Source organism: Erpetoichthys calabaricus, chromosome 16 (assembly GCF_900747795.2).
Source record: "Erpetoichthys calabaricus chromosome 16, fErpCal1.3, whole genome shotgun sequence".
In the NCBI taxonomy this organism is placed as follows: Eukaryota; Metazoa; Chordata; class Cladistia; order Polypteriformes; family Polypteridae; genus Erpetoichthys; species Erpetoichthys calabaricus.
In genome coordinates, this window is record NC_041409.2 from 92932490 (window position 1) to 92959937 (window position 27448).

The following is a 27448-nucleotide window of genomic DNA, read 5'->3' on the forward strand; positions in this document are numbered from 1 at the left end:
TCACTCTGTCAGAGCTGCAGAGGTCCTCTGTGGAGAGAGGAGAACCTTCCAGAAGGACAACCATCTCTACAGCAATCCACCAATCAGGCCTGTATGGTAGAGTGGCCAGACGGAAGCCACTCCTTAGTAAAAGGCACATGGCAGCCCGCCTGGAGTTTGTCAAAAGGCACCTGAAGGACTCTCAGACCATGAGAAAGAAAATTCTCTGGTCTGATGAGACAAAGATTGAACTCTTTGGTGTGAATACCAGGCGTCACGTTTGGAGGAAACCAGGCACCGTTCATCACCAGGCCAATACCATCCCTACAGTGAAGCATGGTGGTGGCAGCATCATGCTGTGGGGACGTTTTTCAGCGGCAGGGACTGGGAGACTAGTCAGGATAAAGGGAAAGATGACTGCAGCAATGTACAGAGACATCCTGGATGAAAACCTGCTCCAAAGCGCTCTTGGGGAGACGGTTCATCTTTCAGCAGGACAACGACCCTAAGCACACAGCCAAGATATCAAAGGAGTGGCTTCAGGACAACTCTGTGAATGTCCTTGAGTGGCCCAGCCAGAGCCTAGACTTGAATCTGATTGAACATCTCTGGAGAGATCTTAAAATGGCTGTACACCGACGCTTCCCATCCAACCTGATGGAGCTTGAGAGGTGCTGCAAAGAGGAATGGGCCAAACTGGCCAAGGATAGGTGTGCCAAGCTTGTGGCATCATATTCAAAAAGACTTGAGGCTGGAATTGCTGCCAAAGGGGCATCGACAAAGTATTGAGCAAAGGCTGTGAATACTTATGGACATGGGATTTCTCAGTTTTTTTATTTTTAATAAATTTGCAAATATCTCAGGTAAACTTTTTTCAAGTTGTCATTATGGGGTGTTGTGTGTAGAATTCTGAGGAAAAAAATGAATTTAATCCATTTTTGAATAAGGCTGTAACATAACAAAATGTGGAAACAGTGATGCGCTGTGAATACTTTCTGGATGCACTGTATGTGGGCATCATTTATCTGGGAAGACATGGCGGCAGGTTGTACTATGGGAAGAGGGCACACCAGTGGAGAAGGTGTGATGGTCTGGGAAATGAACATTCTGCTGAGAAACCTTGGGCCCCAGCATTCATGTGGATGTTACTTTGACACGTACCACCCACCTAAAAATGGTTGCAGACCACGGACAACCCTTCATTGCAACCATATACCCTGATGGCAGTGGCCTCTTTCAGGAGCATAATGCACCCTGTCACACTGCACAATACTGTTCAGGAATGGTTTGAGGAACGTGACAAAGAGCTGAAGGTGTTGACTTGGCCTCCAAATTCCCCAGATCAAAATCTGATGGAGTATCTATGGGATGTCCTGGAGAAAGAAAATAAGTCAGACCCATGGAGGCCCCCACCTCACAACTTACAGGACTTAAAAGGATTTGCTGCTAACACTTTGAGGCCTCATGGAGTCCATGTCTCAACAGGACAGCACAGGGGGGGTACCTACACGCGATTCGGCAGGTGGGTTTTAATGTTGGCTCACTGGTGCATGTGGACATGTCAAGATTTGATCTTCATTAAAGTATCAAAAATCAACTTACTTTGGGAAGGCGTCGTCTCCATAGAGGGATCATCACACCCTGTGCCCCCTTCAGAACATTTCACTACGCTATGTGGTGCTACAGACATAACTAACTTGGCACGTGTAGAGATGAATCTAATTTTGATATTGGCATATCTAATTGGCACTACACTGGCATATCTAATTGGCACTCTGTGTCCTCTGGCCAGCAGTGCTGTAATTACACAGCGTATTAAGCCTGGCCTTTGGATGGAAATGAGCAGGGAGCGAGTGAGTGAGGCGACCTCGGGATGTCGAGTAATCCTTGCAGCTTCTCCTCCAAATCAATGAGACAGACATTTTGGAAGCGTATCCAATATTTATTGTAAAAGAAAAAAAAACAAAAAAACAATGAATTTCTTTTTAGTTACCTGGTAGGAACCTGCAAAGGTTTCCAATTTTTATCAACACAGTTACAGAAAAATAAGAATGATTTACAATTCTACCAGTGAATTGGGGAACAACTAAAAAAAAAAAACGCAGAAAAACAAGACATCCACAAATAATACTGTAAATAAGACTTTACAGCTGCTACCGAGCCAGAGCTGGAAAAACAGAGCAGATCCTCTGTAGCAGGAGATACAAAGGAGGCTCTTAATAGCTGACAACGGTGGTGGAAAAAATAATTATATTTCTCTGAAAATGACGAACGTACCCACTACTGTAGTACAGGGAAAAACTGAAGTGCCAACTAATGTGAACAGATTATGCTGCACCACCACTTCTTTATACAACAAGTCCTTTAGGAAAACCTTAAAATGAGTCCAATTAGAACCGGGATCAATTCGAAACGCTCGGTCGTGAAGGGTGCACCAATGTGACGACGGCCAAAAACACTTCTGTCCGGAGCAACCCAATAAAATGTGCACAAAAAACACAAACAGTGTCAGACAGGCCACAAAGAATAAAATGCTGGGCCGTAGCCTTATAGAAATACCAAAATGTAAGAGTGACAAAAGAGAAGTTCCTCACAGCCAAACTAAAATGTTATGCCAAATGACCCTAAAGACTGGCCTTCGACCTTAGTGACGCCAAAGATGGCTGGTTTGGAAGGGGATGGGGTTGGTTGGAGGGAGAAACTGAACATGGCGCTAAAAGGAAGATAACAGTCCTGAATGATTAAAAAAAAAAATTATTTTTTTAAACCCAGCTATCCTAATTAACTAACACTGTAATAATAACACATAAAAAAAAGAATATTATGAATCATACATAAATACATTACATATCCACAACATAAAAATAGGTTTACCTCATGGAATACAATATAAATACCTTTCATACTGTGCTTCTTTTTCCATTCAGCCTTACAATGGCATGAGGACCACTTTCTGATATCTGTGACAATGAAGTGTAACTGCACAAGCACTCACCTGGAAGCACTGACAGTTCTTAAGGTTTAAAAGACCTGCTCAACAAATTATGGGGCAAGCGCCTATGTGGCCAGCTTAATAATCACCTGATTCACTCTGCCTATGCCTTTATTTATTTGCAGGTATACATTATATATATCTAAGTATATATACTATATGCAAGTATATATATATATTATATATTATACACATATATATATACACACATATATATATATATATATATATATATGCACATAAATACATATACATACTGTCATTTGCATCTGTGGATCATCCTTAGAGTGCCTCTAAGGAATGTACTACCACCTCAGGGTGAGAGGGGGCACTGTCGCTAACCATGTCATCTCCTTTTCCTCCAGAAACACCAAAGGGACACCCACATACCCAAAACTTCCCCCATCCCCACCCCGGAGGGCAACGGACTCCGCCTCTTCTGGTTTTTCTGTGATACACTGCAAGCTGGCAGAAGGAGACGGCTATCTGCGAGCTGAGCACATCTATGTTCGTAACCTGAACTTGACCATGACCATGACTTAAGCCTGTCTGAGGCCAATTTGTTGGTATTATTTTGTTGCCTTTGTGCCTGTATTTTTGTTATTATTTGGAAGATGTAAACAGGAATGACCAATTTTGGTGTCCCAACACTCATTTGCTCTGGACTTGCAATTCTTCACTCATCCACAATACACACATGTGCAATATGTGTACATACAGGATAGATAGATAGATAGATAGATAGATAGATAGATAGATAGATAGATAGATAGATAGATAGATAGACAGTATATGATTGATAGATTGATAGGTAGTATATGATAGATCTTAATTTTAGTATAGTAGGCAGGATAACATAGATAGACAGATAGATAGATAGATAGATAGATAGATAGATAGATAGATAGATAGATACTGTATGTGTAAATGTTTTATGCAGGGAAAGAATTTTAGACTTCTTAATATTAGTGTGCTGCATAAAAAACAGAAATTATGCCAAATTTCTATTTGAAGACATAACTTTTTGTTAAATCCTTGGTACTTGTAAACCTTTGATCCAACATAAATGAGCATGTGTGTGTATAACACAAGTGTGCCTACAAATACTGCACAAGTATCATGGATGGCTTGCCATAGTGTACACACATACATAGTTTGTTACAAACACTCTAATGTACTGTACCTTATATATCACACACGCGTTTATAGATCGGGCCAGAGCAGAGTCTTCAGTTAAGTACACACACTAAGAACTAAACCTGTAATTCTCACATCCATTATCCAACCCGCTATATCCTAACTACAGGGTCACGGAGGTCTGCTGGAGCAAATATTGTTAAACATTTTATACCTAATGATAACAAAAACATAACAGATATCTGCAAACTGTGCTTCGTTTGACCAGCCCTTGAGGAGTCTGCCTCATACACATACAGTACACTGCGGTACATCTGTGTTTATTTGTCCAACTTGCAGTATTGTCTTAAACAGTTTTATTCACTTTAGTTGTGAAGGTGTGCAATTAATAGCAAAACAAAATGACGTAAAATGTGGAGGTGCACTCTACACACAGAGTTATTGGGTTCACTGCATACACTAGATATTGTATCAACGAAACTGAGCTAAATTTAATTTAGTAGCAAACGTTAATAAAGATTACTCTGCACTTCTTCTCAAACTGAAAGAGGCACAACTCAAAGCCAGACTTGGACTCCAACTTAGAAGATGGACAACCAAATGTGTCGAGTTACACAAAGCTGAAAATGTCCACTTACATGGCAGTAGGGCCTGATACAGAGAATGCCTCCTTAATATTCACTACAGCAATCTTCTACAATAATGACTGTCCTATTTGTATTTTCATTCTGAAATCCTTTTACTGATCTGCTAATCCAGGGATGTCGAACTCCAGTCCTGGAGGGCTGCTGGTTCTAGCCATCTTCTTAATTAGTGACCAGTTTTTGCTGCTAATTAACTTCTTTTTCTGTAGTTTTGATTAAATTGACTCAGGCCCCTTAGTTGTTTCTTTTTCTTTAATTAGCAACCTAACAATAATGAGACACAAAACAAGCCACCACACGACCAGCTCACCTGTGCCCATCACACAATATCTGAAAATAAAGAAAGGTGAAGGTCTCAGTAATGTTGATCTCTCAGGTCACCAAAACATCTTGATGGTGTTTTTAGAAAAAACAGAAAAATCAACAGTTTTGGAAATGTCTGCTGTGGCAGAATGAGAGCAGCAACAGACCACGAAATTAAAAAACGGGTTTAATTAACAGCAAGAATTAGCTTCTCATTAAGAAACTGGTTGGAGTTTGAAGCTCTAATTTAGCTTGCCATCTGTTGGCGTGTTTCACGTCTCACTTCTGTTTGGCTGTCATTTAATGAAGAAAATTCAAAAGGACTAAATCCTTAGAAACAGGGCTACTAAAATGAAGGGAAAAGAAATTAATTAGCATTGAAAACTGGTTACTGATTAGGAAAAGGGTTAGAATGAAAACCTGCAGCCATTGCGATCGCCCTCCAGGCCTGGAGTTTGACACCGCAGTGCTAATTCAATTCAGGGTTGCAGGGAGCTGGACCCTCTCCCAACATCACTATGTCAAAGTGGAGACCAGTTCTGGATGGGGCACTGCATCAAATATAAATCATTAGTATAAGGCAAAAGAAAGACTGACTTGTATTTTTCCTTTCTTTTTTTTTTTTTTACAGTTGGCATCACATACACTTTTTAAATCAATGATTCAAATTTAAAATCCAATTTCCCAACAGCATGTAAATATGAGGCTTTACTATTAAAAGAGCCAAAAAAAATCTTTTTTATTTTTTGGTCAAATGTGCAGGAAGGCCATTAAGTAATTATTGAATGAATAAAAAAGCAATTAAGGAAACATCTTTATCTTCATCAGAGTGTAACATGTAATTCAGTTCTAAATTACCTAAAATTAATACTCTGAGTGGGGTACAAAGTGAGCCAGTGAAACTATGACTTGAGGACTGCAGCAGAGAACTTCTTCTTTGACACAAACTGCAAAATGTATAAATTACAGTTCACAGTAGACTTCTTTATCTGCAGCTTTCTCAGCCAAAGTGAATGGTGAATGAGAACTTCTGATCTCTTTAAGCAGAAGTCTAGGACTACCAGTTATAATGAATGCTGGACAAGAAATGGCTCTCCATCACATGCCGGAGATCCAATCTGATCTAATATGCTGCAGTATAACTGACAGCAAACAAGGAAATGCTTCTTAATTAGAGCAACAGAAGACTGGACATCTCCATTATGGCAGTCAAAAAACAGCAACAAGAAACTGCTCTTAGAATGGCTTATACTGGCCCAATCAGCTCAGCTACAGCAGGGTGGACACTAAATATTAAAACATCTACCAAGTACAACCCTGGACTGAATGATCAGCTTGTTAAGAGTGGATGCTGAACTGGAAACTCTTCTTATTATGCTTCACCCCTAATTCACCAGGTCAGCATGGATACTGAAAAAGTAACACATCTAAACATCATGGCAGGATGTCCAACCAACTCATCTATCAAGAAACTGCTCTTATAACGGCTGCAGCAGCTTGAACACTCAACACCAAACATCTACCAGATGGAATGATCATTTTATTAACCTCAAGTGGATGCTGAATCGGAAACTCCTCTCATTATGCTTCACCCCTAATCCACCACATCTAAACAAGCTAAGCTAAGCTGTCCGACCAACTCATCTTCCAATAGCAATGAACAAGCAAATGCTGTCACGTTACTAAAGTGACAGCGGAGTCCCCTTACCATCAACCCTCTTCGGCCCACCGCCACAGTCCACTGGCATACTTAGGTCTATAGCTCTCTCTCACCATTATAATGTGGAAACCCCACCTATAGCAGATATACAGTTAGGTCTATAAATATTTGGACAGACACAACTTTTTTCTAATTTTGGTTCTGTACATTACCACAATGAATTTTAAATGAAACAACTCAGATGCAGTTGAAGTGCAGACTTTCAGCTTTAATTCAGTGGGGTGAACAAAACGATTGCATAAAAATGTGAGGCAACTAAAGCATTTTTTTTTTAACACAACAACAACAACAACAACATTTATTTATATAGCACATTTTCATACAAAAAGTAGCTCAAAGTGCTTTACATAATGAAGAAAAGAAGAATAAAAGACAAATAAGAAATTAAAATAAGACAACATTAGTTAACATAGAAACACAATCCCTTCATTTCAGGGGCTCAAAAGCAATTGGACAATTGACTCAAAGGCTATTTCATGTTCAGGTGTGGGCAAGTCCGTCGTTATGTCATTATCAATTAAGCAGATTAAAGGCCTGGAGTTGATCTGAGGTGTGGTGCTTGCATGTGGAAGATTTTGCTGTGAACAGACAACATGCGGTCAAAGGAGCTCTCCATGCAGGTGAAAGAAGCCATCCTTAAGCTGCGAAAACAGAAAAAACCCGTCCAAGAAATTGCTACAATATCATGAGCGGCAAAATCTACAGTTTGGTACATCCTGAGAAAGAAAGCAAGCACTGGTGAACTCAGCAACGCAAAAAGACCTGGACGTCCACGGAAGACAACAGTGGTGGATGATTGCAGAATCATTTCCATGGTGAAGAGAAACCCCTTCACAACAGCCAACCAAGTGAACAACACTCTCCAGGGGATAGGCGTATCGATATCCAAGTCTACCATAAAGAGAAGACTGCATGAAAGTAAATACAGAGGGTGCACTGCAAGGTGCAAGCCACTCATAAGCCTCAAGAATAGAAAGGTTAGATTGGACTTTGCTAAAGAACATCTAAAAAAGCCAGCACAGTTCTGGAAAAACATTCTTTGGACAGATGAAACCAAGATCAACCTCTACCAGAATGGTGGCAAGAAAAAAGTATGGAGAAGGCGTGGAACAGCTCATTATCCAAAGCATAGCACATCATCTGTAAAACACGGTGGAGGGAGGCAGTGTGATGGCTTGGGTGTGCATGGCTGCCAGTGGCACTGGGACACTAGTGTTTATTTTTGATGTGACACAGGACAGAAGCAGCCGAATGAATTCTGAGGTGTTCAGAGACATACTGTCTGCTCAAATCCAACTAAATACAGTCAAATTGATTCATGATACAGATGGACAATGACCCAAAACATACAGCCAAAGCAACCCAGGAGTTTATTAAAGCAAAGAAGTGGAAAATTCTTGAATGGCCAAGTCAGTCACCTGATCTTAACCCAACTGAGCAGGCATTTCACTTGTTGAAGACTAAACTTCAGACAGAAAGGCCCACAAACAAACAGCAGCTGAAAGTCGCTGCAGTAAAGGCCTGGCAGAGCATTAAAAAGGAGCGAACCCAGCACCTGGTGATGTCCATGAGTTCAAGACTTCAGGCTGTCTTTGCCAGCAAAGGGTTTTCAACCAAGTATTAGAAATGAACATTTGATTTCCAGTTATTTAATTTGTCCAATTACTTTTGAGCCCCTGAAATGAAGGGATTGTGTTCAAAAAATGCTTTAGTTGCCTCACATTTTTATGCAATCGTTTTGTTCACCCCACTGAATTAAAGCTGAAAGTCTGCACTTCAACTGCATCTGAGTTGTTTCATTTAAAATTCATTGTGGTAATGTACAGAACCAAAATTAGAAAAAAGTTGTCTCTGTCCAAATATTTATGGACCTAACTGTACTTCAGTGAAACTGGGTACCAGAGGAAGAACAACCCAAGCTACGCCGCTGAAAAAAAAAATGAAATCACAGGCCGAACAACTGGCCCAGCTGTTGGACACAAGGAAGGGTAAATGACAGATCAGACTGGGGGGGAAAAAAAAAAAAAAAAAAAAAAAGGTAGAGTCAGTATCATTTAACAACAGCAGAGGCAAAGTAGCAGCTGTAGGGCTTACTGTATATTTAAAAAACATACAACATAAAAAGATATGCATGTTTTTATTTTTTAATTTATATATATATATACACAAACATGCATACATGTACGTACAAGTATATATTCATAAACATATACATACACATACACACTGCGTATATATTATATATAAATATAAGAAATGACAAACTGTGAACTAAAGTCTTACAGGATTGAGAAACAGTTTTTTCTTGTGTGTGTAAAATTTTGCCACGGCACATTCAGTCTTTTTATCTTTTGTTCCCCCCCCTAACATGGGCTTGGAGCCTTCACTTGCACAAACCATTACCTTCATATCACCAAGAATGTCAGACTGTGGTGCAAGGTAGCCAGTGCAAACACACACGCATGTGTACACATGAGGAGTATTTTTAACAAATACCTCTGGAGTGTCTGTATGTGTGAATATCCATCAATGTTTATAAATGATAGTTCATGAAGTTACCATGGATGCCACATGTCTGCTTGCAGGGACATTATGAAATATTTGAGGAAAAAACAGGAGGGTGATTCAGTCTCATGGCTGCTGGTGTTGATTTGCCCCCTCCGTGTCATACTACCTCTCAGCCTTTAATCTTATGCACATCCCGGATGTGCCGTGTCAGGTGGTAAGGCGATATGAAGCTCTTCTCACATTCTCCACAATGGAAAGGCTTCTCTTCTGCATGCAGCAGGCGGTGGTATTTAAGGTAGGATTCCTGCTTGAACCGCTTACTGCAGAGCTCACATTCATATGGTTTTTCCCCAGTGTGCACCAGTAGGTGACGGCGTAGCTCTCGTGGGCTGCGGAACCGTTTTGGGCACTCAGGGCAGATATGACGCTTCCTGGGGTCAGGTTCAGGTTCGGGGACATGTTTCCGCCTCTCGTGGACCAGACGGTGACGTTGGAGAGCACCCTGAAAACGAAAGGTCTTGGTACAAACCTCACAGACAAAAGGTCGGTCCTCGCTATGTATGCGTCGATGCAGTCTTAGAAGACAGGCTGTACGGAAGCGCTTGGAACAGGATTCACACTGGAATGGTTTTTCACCGGTGTGAATGGTGAAGTGCCGTCGAAGTGTTGAGGAGCTAGAGAAGGTCTTGCCGCATTCACTGCAAATGTAAACCTCATTTGGGTCCTTGGGTTTCTTAGGCCGAGGGCAGGAATGAAGCCTTAGCTTCTCGGCGGCACCCTCAGGAAACCGCAAACCGCAGTCAGGGCACACAAGGGGGCCAGAGTCAGTTTTTTTGATAGTCTCCTCCAATCTCATCTCTCGTTGATGTCGCCGTTTGTGCTTGCGTAAGCTAGACGCTAGACTATAGCGGCGGTGGCAGACATCACACTCATATGGTGTGCCCTCCACGTGCGTCTCCAAGTGAGCTTTCAGATAGCGAGGGGTGCCAAAGGTCTTGCCACACAGCTGACAGGGAAATGGCCTTTCTTCTCGATGTGTGATCTGGTGGCGGGCCAGGGCACTTTTGGTTGCAAAGTTCTTTCCGCACTCAGAGCAGCCATGGGGACGCTCTCCCGCGTGCAGCATAAAATGTCGCTCAAGCTCCCACTGCTGGCGAAAGATCTTGCCACAGATGTCGCAAGGAAGAGGCTTTGGAGGCTCAGGCCAGTCACCATGAATGATAGCCCGATGTTTCTTTAGTTTTACAGCAGAGGTGAAAACTTTTGGACAGTCCCTGCAGGAATGTGTTGTGGATGCTTCTGCTCCCTCTGAAGACAAAGCCGCCTCTGAGTTTTCTTGGCCGTTTGAACCTGCAGGTGGTGTCCACCCCTTGTGCATACGACGCAGATGCCGCTGCAGGTTGCTCCGGAGTGAAAAGCGGCTGTTGCATACAGGACACTGGTGTGCCCTCTCCCCAGTGTGCACTACATGGTGATGGAGCAAGCCCGTTGAGTCTCTAAAACCCTTGTTGCATATGGGGCAAAGATAAGGCTTCTCTCCAGTGTGAGTGCGTAAGTGAGATGATAAGTTGAACGAATGCTTAAATGTTTTAGGGCAATGAGGACAGGGGTAGGGCTTTGCCCCAGTGTGACGTGCAAAGTGTCGCTTCAGCCCAGACTTGAAGCGGAAAGTCTGGTCGCACACACTGCAGTGGAAAAGCTCTTCCTTGGATTTGGATTCACCCTGAAGGCCACGGCTTTTCTGCTTTCTGTGTGGTGATGAAGACGAGGATGATGATGATGACGATATGGAGGAGACAGCTTTCCGTCTGCGAGGCCTCTTTTCTTTGGCATATGTCTCATCACTGCTTACATCATCTTCTTCATCAGCTTCCTCCTCTTCGTCGTCCTCATCAGCTACCTCCTGTTCATCAAAATCCTCCTCTTCTTCCACAACCTTGTTCTGCTCCTGGCCCATTTCATTGATAAACACTCTAGAACGGAGAGCTTTTGTGCTCTGTGTATATTTTTTGTTGTCTTTCTTCTTCTTCTTCTCTTCTTCAAAATTAACTTTGTCATCATCAGAATTATCTCCATCTTCATCCTCCTCTTCCTCATCATCCTCAATCACTTTGACCTGCAGATCCTCTTCACAGTAAGAGATATTTTCCTCACTTGCTTCAGGTTCAACCATCTTTTTGCTAACCACTTCACTTTTCAAAGAGGTCTCCATGTCCACATTGCGGCTTGGGTCAGCTTTTTTATCTTTTTTATTATTACAAGAAACCTTAGGGTCTGTCTGGCTACTCATCTTTTTTGCTTTCTTGTGAAGAGATGTAACCCGGTGGCGAAGTGGGTACAGATTTTCAACATTTCCAACCTCCTCTGTGTTAGGCTTCTTTTTTATGCTGGTATGCAAGGTTGTTTCCGCCTCGGATTTTACATTTCGATGGTTATCCTCCCTGAGGGTCAATGGCTTTGCATCATCCTGTGTCACAGAGGAGTGTTCAATTCCAAATTCATCAATGAAGCAGGTCCCCTCCGCTGTCTCTCCAACATCTCCCATGTCTTGTGCCTTTTCAGAATAGTTGGCATTTGGAGTTCCTTCATTTTCAGCTTGACAGCTTGACTTCATCTTTTTGAAAACACCTTGAGTGGGGTGGAAAGATCCACTGTATTTGCTCTGTCCCTTTGTGATGAAGCTGCTAAAGTAATCTGCTGACTTGCGAGGTGATTTGCCATAGCAGTTCTGTCCAAATTCATCAATGTATTTTTCACCATAAAGTCCTGTTTCAGGTTCATCTTCACCCAAATCTTCTTCTAGATCGTCCAACTCAGCCGGATCTGGATCTGAAGGATCAGAAGACTCAGACTCTAGGCCTAATTCTGACAATTTTATACCTGTCCCTGGAATCAGAATCCTGGGATTGTTACCCTGGGATATGTTTACTCCAGGTCTGCTGACAAGCGAGGAAGGCCTTTTCTCTTCTGTTTCTGCCTGTGTAGAGTTTTCTTTGCAGAACATATCAGTCTTTAGTTTGCTGGTCAAACGTTTCTTTTTATCACTCAATAATAAGTGCCGACTGCGCTGCTTAGACCGGTTTACTAGAACATCCTTGGAACAGACCATGTCATCAGTCTCTGAATGAGAACCACTTTTGGAGACGTGCTGATTAGCAAACTGGTCAGGCAGCTTGGTGGAGAGGTGCCGCTCCTCTGTGTCATCAGAATGATCACTCTTATCTTCAGTTTTGACCAATTTGCTCCTTTCTTTTTGCTCTTTGTTCACCCACCTATCCTCTTTAGTAACTGCATGGATGGCTCGTTTTTTCATCTGTCTTTTTGGCAGCAGTGATGGCCTGTACCTGCGTATTCTCTCCTCTTGCTCCTCCTCTTCATCAGTAGACACTCTGCCCTCTTGTTTTAAGAAACTGGGACAATCTTTTTGTGTGGTTAGCTCAGGAGAAGCTGGGGGATGCATTTTAGATCTCTTCAAAGCCAGCTCTAGAAGACAAAAATAAAGACTATGTTTTGTTATTCTTACTACTAATCAGATGTCTCTTTTCACAGCATACAGGCTGCAAGTTTTAACTGTCTGCTCATCATGACCTCATTTTGTAAGTCGCTGCTCTCAGACTGTGTGAAATGAGCATTTCTATAACTACTTGTGAACATTTGTATCATTTTTTTCAAGCATTCTACATGGCAGAGTAGTATTTAGCCTCTGCCAGTTCAGGCTAGTCATTTGTTTCACACTCCTTTACCAGAACTAGCTAATCAATTCTGAGACAGCCCTTAAAGGAATACTCCACTCAAAAATGATATGTTACTTACTCCATGTAGTTTGTAGTGATGGTCGAAAAAAAATGTAATATCATACTTTCGAGCCGTGTGGAGATAAAGTATCTGATATAATGAGTTCCCATGGTGAACAACATAGAAAAACAGCAACTAATACATAAAAAAAAAAAAAAACTAGCATTACTTGTGTTGCATAATCCACATGAAGCTGTCCAGTCACACGCTCACAACATTTGAAACGCATATTTACTATTAAGTCAACCACTTGCAGAAAATGAACGAAAAAGGAATGTGCTCAGACGTGAATGAGCATTTGAATTGTAAACCTGCGTCCCATTGTTACAGTTAAATTCACATCCACAACAGGAGTACCTAAGAATAATTTAACAGCGGTGTGTGGAAACATGTGAGTGAAATGACTCCCTGCTTGCTGAGGAATCATGGATATGTACAATTCTGAGGAATAGCCTCTTCCTGATAATGCTTTATTTTAACTTGAAATGTTTGATTTTCCATGTCTTGTCACTTTTTGTTGATATCACATAAAGAGCAATGTTAGCCTTTACCGGTCTTGGAGATGTTAAGATTCACACCGTCCGAAGACAGTGACGTTTGTTTTATTGTGGGGACCCCCGGAACATACCCAGCCTTGACCTGGCATGCACACACTCATACACAGAGACGCTGTTAGTAGTACAATGAATAGATAATTAACAATATAACCAAAGCCACGTGCGCAAAGGCCAACAATAAACACTAACAACAATGTCCAAAGCAGTTCAGTATAGTGGGGCGGCTGATGATGGATATGTGATTGAAATACCCTGTGAACAGCTTTCTGAAAGCAATATAAAGTTTTATCCTACCAGGTTCCTGATGCAGTGTGGGGTTTGAAGTGATTGGGAATGTTCCCGCAGAAGGAGATGTATCTGATCGGTACAAACTCAAACAAACAGGCAGGCACAGGACAGAACATACATCCAGACAGAAACTGTAATCCAAGGTGGTCAAGTCGTAATCCAAATGTGTGTGTGAGCCATATTAACAAACAGAAGGATGATCACCTCCCCCCAACATCTTTTAGGTTTCTTTTTAAAGGACCCACCTGCTCAATCTTCTTCCCAAAAGCCCCTGCACCCCCCAAGCTATCCAACAGTGCTATACTGCCAGGGCCGCTGGGAGATGTAGGACATTTTAAATAGTACTACTACAAGCCAATGAATAAGCTATTACTGGGCTGGACTCCTGCTGCATCTGAGTGATTCAATTTTGTGGTTTACTTACCAATATTTTACCAAAAATACAGGTGTTTGGGACATTGTGAGCATGCAAATGGATGACTTAACATGTGGATTGTGTAACAGGAAATGTTTTCCTTGGACTATTTGACATTGTTTGCTATACCCTATCTACTATAGTAATAAACAACTAAGGTCTGGGTGTCCAGTTCCTCAGAGTAACCAGATTCTTCAGTTTGGCTTCGGTGATGCGATGAAAGAAGAAATGTGTGAGATGTACAAGGAGCAGTACAAGTACACGCTGAGAGTGCTGCACTCAGAGACAGACAGTATAAAAGCAGACAGGAGGTGAAAAGGGCGCCTTGAAAATAACGACAGAGCCTGAGAAGCAGGTTTTACGAGAACATGGCTGAGATGCCGAGCGCCAGTCAAGAGACGCTCAGACACATGCGAATACAGAGGAAAGATGCTTAAAATACTATTAGTGCTAAGTGCTATTATTCTATTATCTGTCTTTGATAGGTAGCATGGTTAGTTATATTATAAACTCAATTTGTTGTCTCCATTCTGCATGAAAACATGAGATTAAACATTTTTCTTAACCATCACATTACTACTAACCACAGGGAGAAAGTAACAGATAAAAAAATTCATCAATTCTGGATGGAGTATCATATTAACAGATGAGAATGACAATCATGTTGGCTCATCCTATGAGAAGTAAACAGTCACTCCCAACTCTGTGTCATATACAGATGTGAACTTCTCTATAGATAGAAATTAACAATCGCCAACAGGGAAAGAAAATCAATACAATGGTAACACAAAATGACATGAAAGTGTTGTAATAAACTTTGAAATAAAAAACATACCATGCCATGCAAGTTCAAAACAAATCAGACTAACCAAATGCTTAACTAGGTAGCAATAAGCCACAAGCTAATTAACTAATTTTAATGAAGAAATGAAGCTCTTACTACCTTCAAGGGTTAAAATTGCATATTATATCTGTCCTTCATCATAAATATCACTCAGAGTGGTTTTATCTACACTATATAATAGTTTTAATATTTATACAAATCAAGCATTAGCAGACTAACAACTCTTTCACAAATGCAGGCTATCCTATGAGTCTGCACTGAACCTAACCATCTTTCCTGGCCAGTTAAAGTCCAGTAACATTTTTCTTCATACACTTGCCTTGTATGTTGCCCTTGAGTTTTAAAATTTTATGTCAACAGTGCTACATTTCAAAGGCATCCTTGTGTATTGTACCCAGTAATAAAAAATGCTAAATAAACATTCTGCCAGGTCAAACCCTCTGTTACATTTTTAAATATGTTTCGGGATTTTTCTATCAGTACTTGCAATCTGGTGCAAAATTTCAAACCTTCTATCATATATTCTAGCCATCAATACCTTACTTCTGTTTCCTTTTCCGGTGTCCTATTGGTGGTGGCCACCACCATCTACCCAAAGCACCATGATGTTCCAACAATGATGGATGGATTAAAAGCCAGAAGTCTGTATAACCATCAGCATCAAGTGACTCCGTGAGAACCCTAACTACAAAGAGGACTATTTCATTTATGTTAGGTAGAATGCCCAAAGGGGACTGGGCGGTCTCGTGGCCTGGAACCCCTACAGATTTTATTTTTTTCTCCAGCTTTCTGGAGTTTTTTTTTGTTTTTTCTGTCCACCCTGGCCATCGGACCTTACTCCTTATTATGTTAACTAAGGCTGTCTTATTTTAATTTCTTTTTTGTCTTTTATTCTTTTTTTCTTCATTATGTAAAGCACTTTGAGCTACTTTTTGTATGAAAATGTGCTATATAAATAAATGTTGTTGTTGTTGTTGTTGTTGTACTTTTGCCTCATATATTCCTACACTTAGACCTCTCATGTTTAACTGTTAATCTATTCCAGAGGAGCTTATTCTCCATAGGTACCATTCCTGCAAAGCAGGTTTTAACCTCCCGATTGAAATCTGCAGCTAAACTACCCACTCACCTTTGGAAGTCTTCCTTTTCGACCTGAACTTGCTTGAACTCTCAGCCACAGAGATTAAATCATCATCTGGACCCAGTATTGCTAAGTGGTAAGAGCTGGTAACGGTTGGTCCATGCACAGATGCCATTTCTTCTCTCATAACTAATCTCCAAGCTCTTTGAGATTCTGTGGGGTGGAATATCTCTCCTCCCGCTATGTCAAACATCATACTTTTTCCAGGCCTGAGAAACTGTGAGTTGGGGAATGGGCACTGATGGGGGCTACTTTTATATGCATCTAAACTGGTTTCCCTCTGTTTATAATTTCAAACCTTTGTGATACTGTATTTCTGTGATATGTCCCTATTATTGCTTAATAATACAAATGTATGGCAAAATAAATTAACAGAACAAATGCAATACTCAGGCATTGCTATTGATCAAAATTTTACTTAAAAGGAAAAAAAAAAACCCTTGTTAATTATAATCCTTGATTCACATTAATGGTATCAACCCAGAAAACCACTGTGTCATCCTGGTTATGTGTGAAAGAAAATCCTACTAAATTCCTTTCTTATATACAGTCTACAGATCTTATTGAAAGACATGTTTCATAAGTGCCACCAGTGGGAAGCAAACTAGCTCTCAGTTTGCCACTTGGCAATTTGATGAATTTGGAGTTTGCCCAAATAAATCTGGTCATTTTGTTCTGTCATGTTTTCACATTTAGACATTGGTAGTATAGCTTGCGTCACTACAGAGAGATCAGTATGTAACTGTCTGGGGTAAACACACAAATTGATTTTGCTTTCCTTGTGTTTGTAACAGTCCTAAGTGTAGAAACAACAACGGGCATGCTTCCCACAGGTGAACTGCTCATGATGTCAACTTTAAGTATAAATACCGTGCGTGTATTTTGTATATACACACACACATTATATCAGTTGGAGTGTTCTGCTTCATAAATTCTTTGGCTACCAGGACACAAAGAAAGCTGACACAACTTCCACTTACCATCCTGGTTTTTCTCAGTGGACATTCTATACTCCTTCCTTTTGAAATTTGGAGTGTCCTCTTGGGGAAATGGCTCAGAAAAGGCTGAAGGCTGCATTGAGGATCTCTACAAAGCCTGACATAAAACACAAGCATGAAACAGCAGGTTAGACTTTTTACTGCTCAGAATGTGACAGCAGATCCGAAAACATTTATTTCAGCATAAGGGCAGAAGAAAAAAAAATGACTCACACAGTTAATCTTTCAAATGAACACCATTATAGCCAACTTTACCCTTAAGTTGAATTACCATATATACTCGGGTATAAGTCGGGTCTTGAAACCTGAAAAGTCGATCCTAACTCATATGCCCGTTCAAAAATGCGACCCTTCCTATTTTTTTAATGTCTTCTTGCTTCCTCCAATCTCTCATCAGTTTCTCAGACACATCATATTTCGCTGCCACTTCAACAACTTTTAATTTAAAACCAGCTTCATATTTTCTTCTTATCGAATGCTCCATCACAGATAAGGGATGCTCTTACAATAAAGGTGAATGAGGGTGTGAGATACAAAAAACACAAAACAGTGCAAACATCGCTTCGGAATAGTTTGGGTATTACAGTGTGGTCATGTAGGCACAATACATAGAAAAAAAAGGCAGTGTCCTCAGTGGTTACTCTCTCAGGTGGGCATTAGCATATAAAAATCACTTGTACCAAAAGGTGAGTTTCCCGCATTCGACTTATATGACCGACATTATAAAATACCGGAAATTATATAGTAAAAACAAGCCCCGACTTAACCGCAAGTATATACAGTATGTGATGTAAAATAAATCAATCGCTCTAGTGGTATCGGCCAAAACTAATTTATTTATTTATATTTAAATATTTATTTATTTATTATTTATGATGAAACCAACGTTTTTCAGGTATGGTGGAAAAATACAGTATATATGTGGCATTATGTGTCAAAAGAACTGAGATGCATTAATTTCTTCACTTTTTTAATCAGATACTTCCAGGACTGAAACAAGGGTGAGGGGCGATCCTTAAATCATCAGACACATGCAAAGAATCATCCCCTGGAGGAGACGCCAGTCCTTTGCAGGGCACATTTTAACACCTGGCCAACCAACCTACACTACACATTATCAAATATGGGAGAAAACTAAAAACCCAAACAGACAGAGCAGAATGTCAGTGAAGCAAGAGACACAATCAATTTACTGTTTGCCCAACAATGTAAAATATGCAGGATTACCAAGTATGCATATGTAGACTTATTTTTTTTACCATGCACGCTAGTGGCAACACCAGAACAATCTTCAACACATGCTGTACCTTTCCTGAAATAATAAATTGAATGCAATAAATTCAGTCAAATTCCAAAATAAAAGAATATAGAAAAAGCAGATAAAAATGAAAGTCTACCTTAAACCTTAACGCAAAAAAAAAAAAAAAAAACAAAGCCTAGCCTGCTTCTCCATTGTCGACAGAGCAGGTATTTGACAAAAATTATGTCAACCTTAAAGCAAAATCTATTATTTGGGGAAAATAATTGAAGTGACTTCATTTGATGATTATCCATTATTGCAGAGGATGCTGGATTTGGCACGTGTGTTCAACAACCTTAGCCCAGCTACAACAGGTTTGGTTAGTTTTGTCATCTTAATACCAAATCTAATTGAAGTGTACATGTTTACATTTAATAAAATTTTGTTGAGAATATTCACAGGGGATAGTCACAGGGGATGCACAAACCAGTGTGTTTCTTCGTGCTGGTCCGAAGCCCAGATAAATGCAGAGAGTTACATCAGGAAGGGCATTCATGTGTAAAATTTTGCAAGATCAATATGAGGACAACAATACAGATTTCCATACTGCATTGGTCGAGGCCCGGGTTAACAACGGCCGCCACCAGTTCTGTTAGCCAACAGGGTGCTGGTGGAAATTGGGCTACTGTTGGCCGAAGAGGAGAAGAAGAGGGGGAAGGCGTGTTCGGAGGCAGGAGGAAAGGAGGAAGGTAAAGAGAGTGGAAGTGAGGGTAGGAACTTTGAATGTTGGCAATATGACTGGTAAGGGGAGAGAGTTAGCCGATATGATGGAGAGAATGTTGATATATTGTGCATGCAAGAGACTAAATGGAAGGGAAGTAAGGACAGGTGGATCGGAGGTGGGTTCAAATTGTTCTATCATGGTGTGGATGGGAGAAGAAATATTCTGAAGGAACAGTATGTCAAGAGTGTTTGGGAGGTGAAAAGAGTGTCAGACAGAGTAATGATTATGATGCTGGAAATTGAAGGTGTGATGACGAATGTTGTTAGTGCATATGCCCCACAAGTTAGGTATGCGATGGATGAGAAAGAAGGTTTCTGGAGTGAGTTGGATGAAGTGGTAGAGAGTGTACCCAAGGGTGAAAGAGTGGGGATTGCAGCGGATTTCAATGGATTTTCAATGTTGGTGAAAGGAACAGAGCAGATGAAGGGTAGGTATGATGTCAAGAAGAGGAATGCTGAAGGTATGATGGTAGTGAATTGTGCAGAAAGGATGGGCATAGCTGCAGTGAATATGTATTTTGAGAAAAGGGAGGAACATAGGGCTGACGTACAAGAGTGGAGGAAGATGCACACAAGCAGATTATATCCTGTATAGGTGGCAGAGATTAAAGACGTTAAGATTTGCATTGGGTGTGATGAGGATGGACAAGATTAGAAATGAGGACATTAGAGGGTCAGCTCAGGTTGGACGGTTTGGAGACAAAGTCAGAGAGGTGAGATTGTGTTAGTTAGGACATGTGCTGAGGAGAGGTGATGAGAATATTGGGAGAAGGATGTTAAGGATGAAGCTGCCAGGAAAGAGGAAAAGTGGATGGCCTAAGAGGAGGTTTATGGATGTGGTGAGAGAAGACATGCAGGTGGTGGGTGTAACAGAGCAAGAGAACGAGAACAGGAAGATATGGAAAAAGATGATCTGCTCTGGCGACCCCTAACAGGAGCAGCCGAAAGAAGAAGATGATTCCTTCTCAAGGAATATTACAGATCCAGTCTCTGATAGGATCACACTTTTTGCATTCTCTAGGGAGGGAAGAACTGCACAAAATGCATTCAGTTAAATTTACACATACTGTAGTAGTGGAAAGTTAGATCTTAATGTGCAATGTGAAGTCAGTAGGCTAATGTCATTAAACTGAGTCCAGCAAGTCAATTATTCTTGGAACAGTGTTTTGCAGCTCTCCTGATGACCAAATTACTACAGTAAATGTGCAACAAGATGCTTACAGAAGTATCATGCTTGGTCAGGGTGGCTGCAAATCAAGTGAAAGGAAAATAAAACACGTGAAATGCAGAAATATCCAATCCTGATCAACTTCTGCCTTTTGGTTCAGCAATATTTAATCCTACCTTTGGAAAGTGAAATTATTTCTATGCTATTTAAAGTACAGCATATGCTATAAAAAGAGTCAGCTAGAAGCTCTATTCATGCATTGTGAGATACCTAGCTATAAATGTATTATTTTCATGGCTAAAGGGTTAAATATATTGTTGTGTGAGCATATTAGAAGTTTTTGACAATGTACATTCTATACTGTGACTCAAGGGGCACTTGAACCTTAAATAATTTCAGTATTTTTCCAAGTGAGGTACGATCTTTTAGTGATGTACAAGCTATTTGACTGATAGTATTTTTGGTCAATGTATCAACCTAAGATTCCCATGTTCTGTAGTGTATAAATACCCCGAAGCCTAATTCTAATTACCCCTAAGCCTAATTTTTCTGTCCTCCCTGGCCATCGGACCTTACTCTTATTCTATGTTAATTAGTGTTCTTATTCTAATTCTTACTTTGTCTTAGTTCTCTTTTCTTCATTATGTAAAGCACTTTGAGCTACATTATTTGTATGAATACGTGCTATTTAAATAAATGTTGTTGTTGTTGTTCAATCTCATCATATCCAGATCATCAAAAAAAATCATATCCATATATTTTACAGCCTGTTTTGGAGTTCAGGGCAAAGATAAATAGTTGGAGAAAGAACAATAACTCTGGGAGTCAATTTACCATCACCTTCTTCTTTCTCTTCATCTTTTCCCACTTCTATGTGGGGTCGATGTGCTTGATCAACCTTCTCCACACAGGTTGGTCCTGACCCTTGTCCCCCCTTTTCCTTCAGATCTTCTTTTACTTTATCCATCCACCTCCACTTTGGCCTCCCTCTCTTTCTCTTCCCATGTACTTCCATTCCCATCACTCTTTTGACCGCATATTCATTGACTCTCCTTACTACATGTTCATACCACTTCCATCTACTTTCCTGTATTTTCTTAGTCATTTCTTCCACTTCTGTTGTACCTCTGATTGTCTCATTTCTTATTTTGTCATATTCATATCCTGTCTGTAATCGAGTCAAATTATTCTCTATATGTTAAAAATCTAGGAATAAAAACAGTTCTGACACATCATTAAAAACAAAGTAAAAAATGTATGACATTTGTTGTGTACTTTTTATATTCTTCTAATGCACAGACTTGGAGTTCAATAACTAAGCATTTCACTACATTGTGTACTGTGTATAATTGCATGTGACAAATTAAACTTGATTCGATCATTTAGAAAATAAATGCTTTCATTCTTACATCAAGTTAAAATGACAAAATTGGCAATCCATCATATCAGATGGATAGTTCACACAATAGCGATATTGCACTATGTCTAGACAACATGCTGCAAAGTCCGGCTACATCTACAAATCAACTATGACATTAGTCCAGTACTGACAATATGTTGAATGGTACGAGAATCGTCTTCTCTAACAGACAAAGTGTCCCCGGTCACCTAATATCATTCATCTAAACCTATTTACTACTACTGCTACTGGTTCTATTAGCTTTACAAGCTGATGGGTTACTGGGTAATGTCTGCCAAATTTGATGTTTTTTTCTGCTCTGTATATTTGAGTGGATGATGCAAATCAGGTTTTCAAAAAACAAAGAAAAAAGAAAAAGGAAGAGAGTTTTATAAGAGTATATTTTTCTTTTATTAAAGTGCTTTTCAATGTCTCAGCTACCAGAATTATATTACATTGTCAGACCTGAGTGATCTGTGCTATTATCTTTAATTACATTTCGCCTAACTTTCTTTTTAAGATATTTTGACCCTTGCATTAATTCAATTTGGGATTCAATGGCACATATTGAATAACAACAGTAAGCAATGTGCTGTGGCAATTAAAAAAAGGTAGGCAACAGTTGACAATATGCTGAATCAATTAAAACAGGAAACAAAGCTAGATAATATTTTAAAAACTGCTGAATATAAATCAGAAGGAGTTATGCTCTGACTATATATGAGGACCACATCTGTCAAACTCGGTGCTGGTTATCATGCCACAAAAAAAAAAAAAGACTTAGAAGTGAATTTCCCCTTGGGATTAATAAAGTATCTATCTATAAGCTGTGCAGAGAAGAGCATCTCTGGACTAAAGGTAATGTCTGATTCTGAAAGGCTAAACTACATCCACACTGCTATGTTCTCATTTAAAAATGGCATTTTTAAACAAAAACTACTTCCATCCACATTGTGTACGAAAGTATCTCCGTCCGCATTAAAATGACCAAAAATGTATATGACATTGACGATCGCCTACATTGGGCATGAGCACATTGGCAGCAAAATCCTTGAACCCCACCATCTGTGGGATTTTTAACAAAACTGTAGCTGCCGATAAATTATTTGCCTTTTGTGTATGTAAGCAGCATTTAAACTGTACAAAAATTAAATTTATTTGCAAACAGGTAAGCAAGTGAGCACAGCCACGGGAAGCAACTCCACTACATCCACTATGCTGGAATATAGTTTTCTTTGAAGGATGACCAATCAGGAAATGAGACATAATCATCAGTATCCAATCAGGAAAGGGCTACATAATAAACACAAACAAATTACTGTGTGTTTAAAGTCTGCATTTTCAAAAGTCTATGTGTTCACCCCGAAAGACTTGCAAGTTAGACTAACTGGTGACTGTAAACTGAAAGTGTGTAACAGGTGTTCAGTTGTGTGTGTCCCGTGCAATGGAATGGCACCCTGTCCAGGGTTGGTTCCTGCTTTATGCCTAGTGTTCTCAGATATGCCCCTACACCCTGCGATCATGAACTGGATTAAGTCCTTTGAAAATGTGTGAAATTATGCATGTATTTTGATCTTAACATTAATTAAATTTAGGATTTTATTACATGTGCGTAATAACAATAAGCTGTAAAAACAACTGACATTTTTCCATGACATTTTGTGATAGTGCATGCTGTGCAAGGCACTGCATAAAAAGACCACACATAAAAAAATGTTAATTTCCAAGGATTTGTGACACTGATTGGCATTTAACAGATAGCCCCTCTTTGTGTATATACAGTATATATCATTCTGACTGCATATATAAAATTAGCAAAATATGTTAAAGTGTCATGAAAAATTTTCTTTTATAAACTTTAGTGTAGTGGTTACCACTGTAGTCTAACAGATTCCGAGCCCCGAGTTCCAATCTCATGTACAGGGATTTTCTCTCTCATTCTCAAAGGCAGGCGTCAGGTTAACTGGTGCTTCTGAAATGACCTCTTACAAGAATAGGTGAGTGCATGAGTGGGCCTGTGATGGACTGATGCCATGTCCAGGGCTGCTTCCTGCCTTGTTTACAATGCCGCCACCCTCCAACACCCTGGGATTGGATTAAGCTGGTTTGAGGGTGTTATTTTAGTTTAAAATATTGTTATTTACTATGTGCATAAATGATTAAATCTATCTAGCAGATTCAGTCAAACCTGCTTGCAATTTTATAGTCAATAGGAATGCCAGCTGAACAGCACTTCACTTTTTCAGATTTACTTAAGACCAAAAGTACTATTTAAGCATTTACTACCCTTGTGACAGTAAGCACTCTTTAAGCTTTTGCTCCACTTTTAGGTTGAATAAAAGATGATTTTGAAAGTCGTCTACATGGATAGTTTTGATTTCCAGTGGACATACAAATGCTCAAGGTCACTTGTTTACACTTATGTATTGTCATGAATTTTATATCATGCCAAACTATATTTTTTCAAGGGAAAGTCAACAGATGATTAAAAAATGTGTTGTATATACTGGACATTTCTTTAAAATAAAGGTAATAGAAATATGCTGCTAAGTGCCATTAACAACAGATTTCATGCAAAGAAACAGACTCTTCTGTAACTAGCTGTGCATTTTAAGGTTCACTCAGAGGTACAGTTAAGAGCGGTGAGGGAGAGCAGCAAGTGGTGAGATTGTGTTGTTCTTGAAGATTTCGCTAACAGCAACTAGAACCAGAATCTGAGAATCAACAGATATTATATTGGAGAAATTACAGGGATATGATTGGTGAGCATGTTGTGTGCACTAAATGGCCTTTTCTTGTCAAGATTGATCTAATGTATAATAAATGTTTCAATCCATTTCCTCAGCTTCCTCTGAAAATAATAGGAAAGTGACAGGTGGTGGTGACCCCTATGACTCGAGGGTAGTGAAGATATTTATACAACCTCTAAAATAGAATGGTGTGTGGAGAACAGTCTTAACAGATAAAGCCAGAAAATGAAGCAAAGAAAGTTAAGTAATCAGTGGATATCAAACAAGCAGCTACGAGGAGCTTCAGTGATGAAAAGATGAGTGATGGGGTAATGGAAAGAATTAAAATGGAGGAGAAAACTATGCATTGGAGGAAAAAAAACGTAGTACAGATTTGTTTGTGCATAACTGAAGGTGCAGGGAAATTGGGTAAAATTGTACAACTTGATTAAGATGAGTCCGAAAGGAAAGTCAAAAATTATATGGATAGAGGTGATAGCAGAGGACATGACTTGAGTGAGAATATGCAGAGAGCAACTATGTTGATGGATGGGGTTTAGGGGAGAGAGCACAAAGAAAAACCTAAAAATAGTTCCTTAAATCATGTTATGTATGTGTGTGACAAACACAAGGAAGTCAACAATTGATTATAGATATGAAAGGCATTGTATGACAGAATTTCTTCTACTATGTTATGTACATGTGTGTGTGTGTATTCCTCAGACAAAAATAAAGATCACAAACAATGATACATTATGAAAGGCATTATATGCCAGACTGATGCTCAGTTATTTGCCTGGTACAAAGAGAGATAAACTATTGATCCCCAAAAGGGAAATTTTCTTTTCCACCTCATTGCCTGGCTAATGCCATCCATACAGTGAAACACGGTGTCAGTATCATGTTCTTGGGATGCTTCTCAGTGAAAAGCACAAGGAGACTGGTCAGAATTGAGGGAAGGATCAATGTAGCCAAAAAGAGAGAAGAACTTAAAGAAGACCTGCTCCAGAAAGCAGGTCACCTCAGACTGGGGAGACCATTCACCTTTCAGCACAACACTGAACCAAAGCATGCAGCCATGACAATGTTGGAGTGTCTCTGAGTGGACAAGCCAAAGCCCAGACTTGCATAAATAAAACACCTGTTGAGAGACCTGAAGATGGCAGTTTTTCAGATGCTTCCCATCCAATCTAACAGAGCTTGAGAGAATCTTCCAATAGTAAGAATGGGACAAACCGCATAAATCTATTTGTGCAAAACTTACCCAAGAAGACTCAAAACTACAATTACTGCCAAAGAGAATCTACAATGTACTGAATTAAGAGTCAGAATACTTCTATGAATGAGAGATTTCAGCTTTTTAATTTTTCATAAATTTGAAATCCTATCAGAAAACATGTTTTCACTTTGTCATTATGGGTCACGGAGGGTAGACTGAGGGGCAAAAATGGCAAATGTATCCATTTAAAATTGAAGCTACAACACTATAATAAAGTGTGCAGAAAGTGAAGGGGTCTCAATACTTTCTGAATTCACTGTATGCACTCACCAGTGGCAAAGAATATCAGCAACATATCATCATCAGCTTACTCACTAGAACGGAAGATGGAGTCTTCTGAATTCTGGAAGTCTTTTCTTTTTTCACATATTTTGCTGTCAAAATTAGACACAAAAATATATTAGTCATAGAAAACTGTAGAAAAATAAACACAAACAAAAAACATTTTAAGAATACAGTACACCAGTTCAGAAGCTTAAACTTTCTCCTAAATAAATCCTATGGCAGCAGGTTTATGTTTCAAATAGGTTCAATTACAAGCAAATTCTTATTGCTAATTTCTTCCATCAAAATGACGTGCTTTAAAAGCAATTTTCATTATTCTAATGTAGAGAAAAGCCAAGCAAAATGACACCTTTTATTGGCTAACTAAAAAATTTTTCTAAGAAACTGTGCAAAGACCCATGTAATTTATTCACAGAAATAGATTTGTTCTTCAAGTTTAAGATTCTCTTCCCATAATTCTTTAAAAAATGGCTGTTCATTAAGAAAGTGCTTTCTCCAAACTAAGCTAACTAAACTAAAGAATCTTTAAGTTTGCTCTTTATTTTGACCTTGTGTTTGAGAAACACAGAGTACATTTGTCCTGACTGTTTAGCAGACACTTTTATCCAAATAGATTTGTAAATCACAGTGTAATCGTTTATAAATGTCTACAACATGACAGCACTGGGAGGTTAAGTGACCGTCTGAGGAGAACACCAGGAGTCAGTGGCAGTAAATGAACATTCAGTATTGATTTTCTGCAGCATTATACAGGAAGACTACAATTCCTTGCTTAATTTTACAATGATAGCTTGGAGGTTTAAGTATCTCACTCAGTACAATATGGTCAGTCAGTAGGGAGACTGAACCAACCAACCTTGTCCTTTGTACTCCAATACCCTAGTCACTAAGGGAGGATATTGCTTATGATTAGGCCAGACTGTCTGTTATTAAAATAGCCACTTGCTGCTTCATTACGAGCACAAAGATGAGAGTTGAAAATAATCGAGCAGATACTGCTTAGGACACATTTTAACTGAACACATTTACATAAAAATGTAAGACAGAAGGTAATTTCTGTATTTTCTCTTTTATTTACAGCTCCCAGCCCAAATTACTATAAATGTACACTAAAACAGGGTGTATGGGTAATTTCATGTCAAATCATTACACGTTTGGACCTCATTGTCACAGATTTTTAACGAAACTTGGCATGCTGATTTGGTCATATGAGTAACCCATGGAACTGAAATTGCATGTGTCTG

General features: G+C 39.6%; 1 protein-coding gene across 1 annotated transcript in view; it reads right to left on the reverse strand.

Moving 5' to 3' along the window:
• Window positions 1-8708: 8708 nt before the first annotated feature.
• LOC114666729 (zinc finger protein 62 homolog) overlaps window positions 8709-27448 on the reverse strand; it is a 43148-nt gene continuing 24408 nt past the window's right edge. The window contains exons 2-4 of the mRNA XM_051919813.1: window positions 26235-26295; window positions 17304-17418; window positions 8709-12766 (exon numbers count right to left, since the gene is read on the reverse strand). Coding sequence (XP_051775773.1) covers window positions 9453-12766; window positions 17304-17400 — 3411 coding nt within the window. The 5' untranslated portion in view covers window positions 17401-17418; window positions 26235-26295 and the 3' untranslated portion in view covers window positions 8709-9452. The remainder of the gene's footprint in view (window positions 12767-17303; window positions 17419-26234; window positions 26296-27448) is intronic.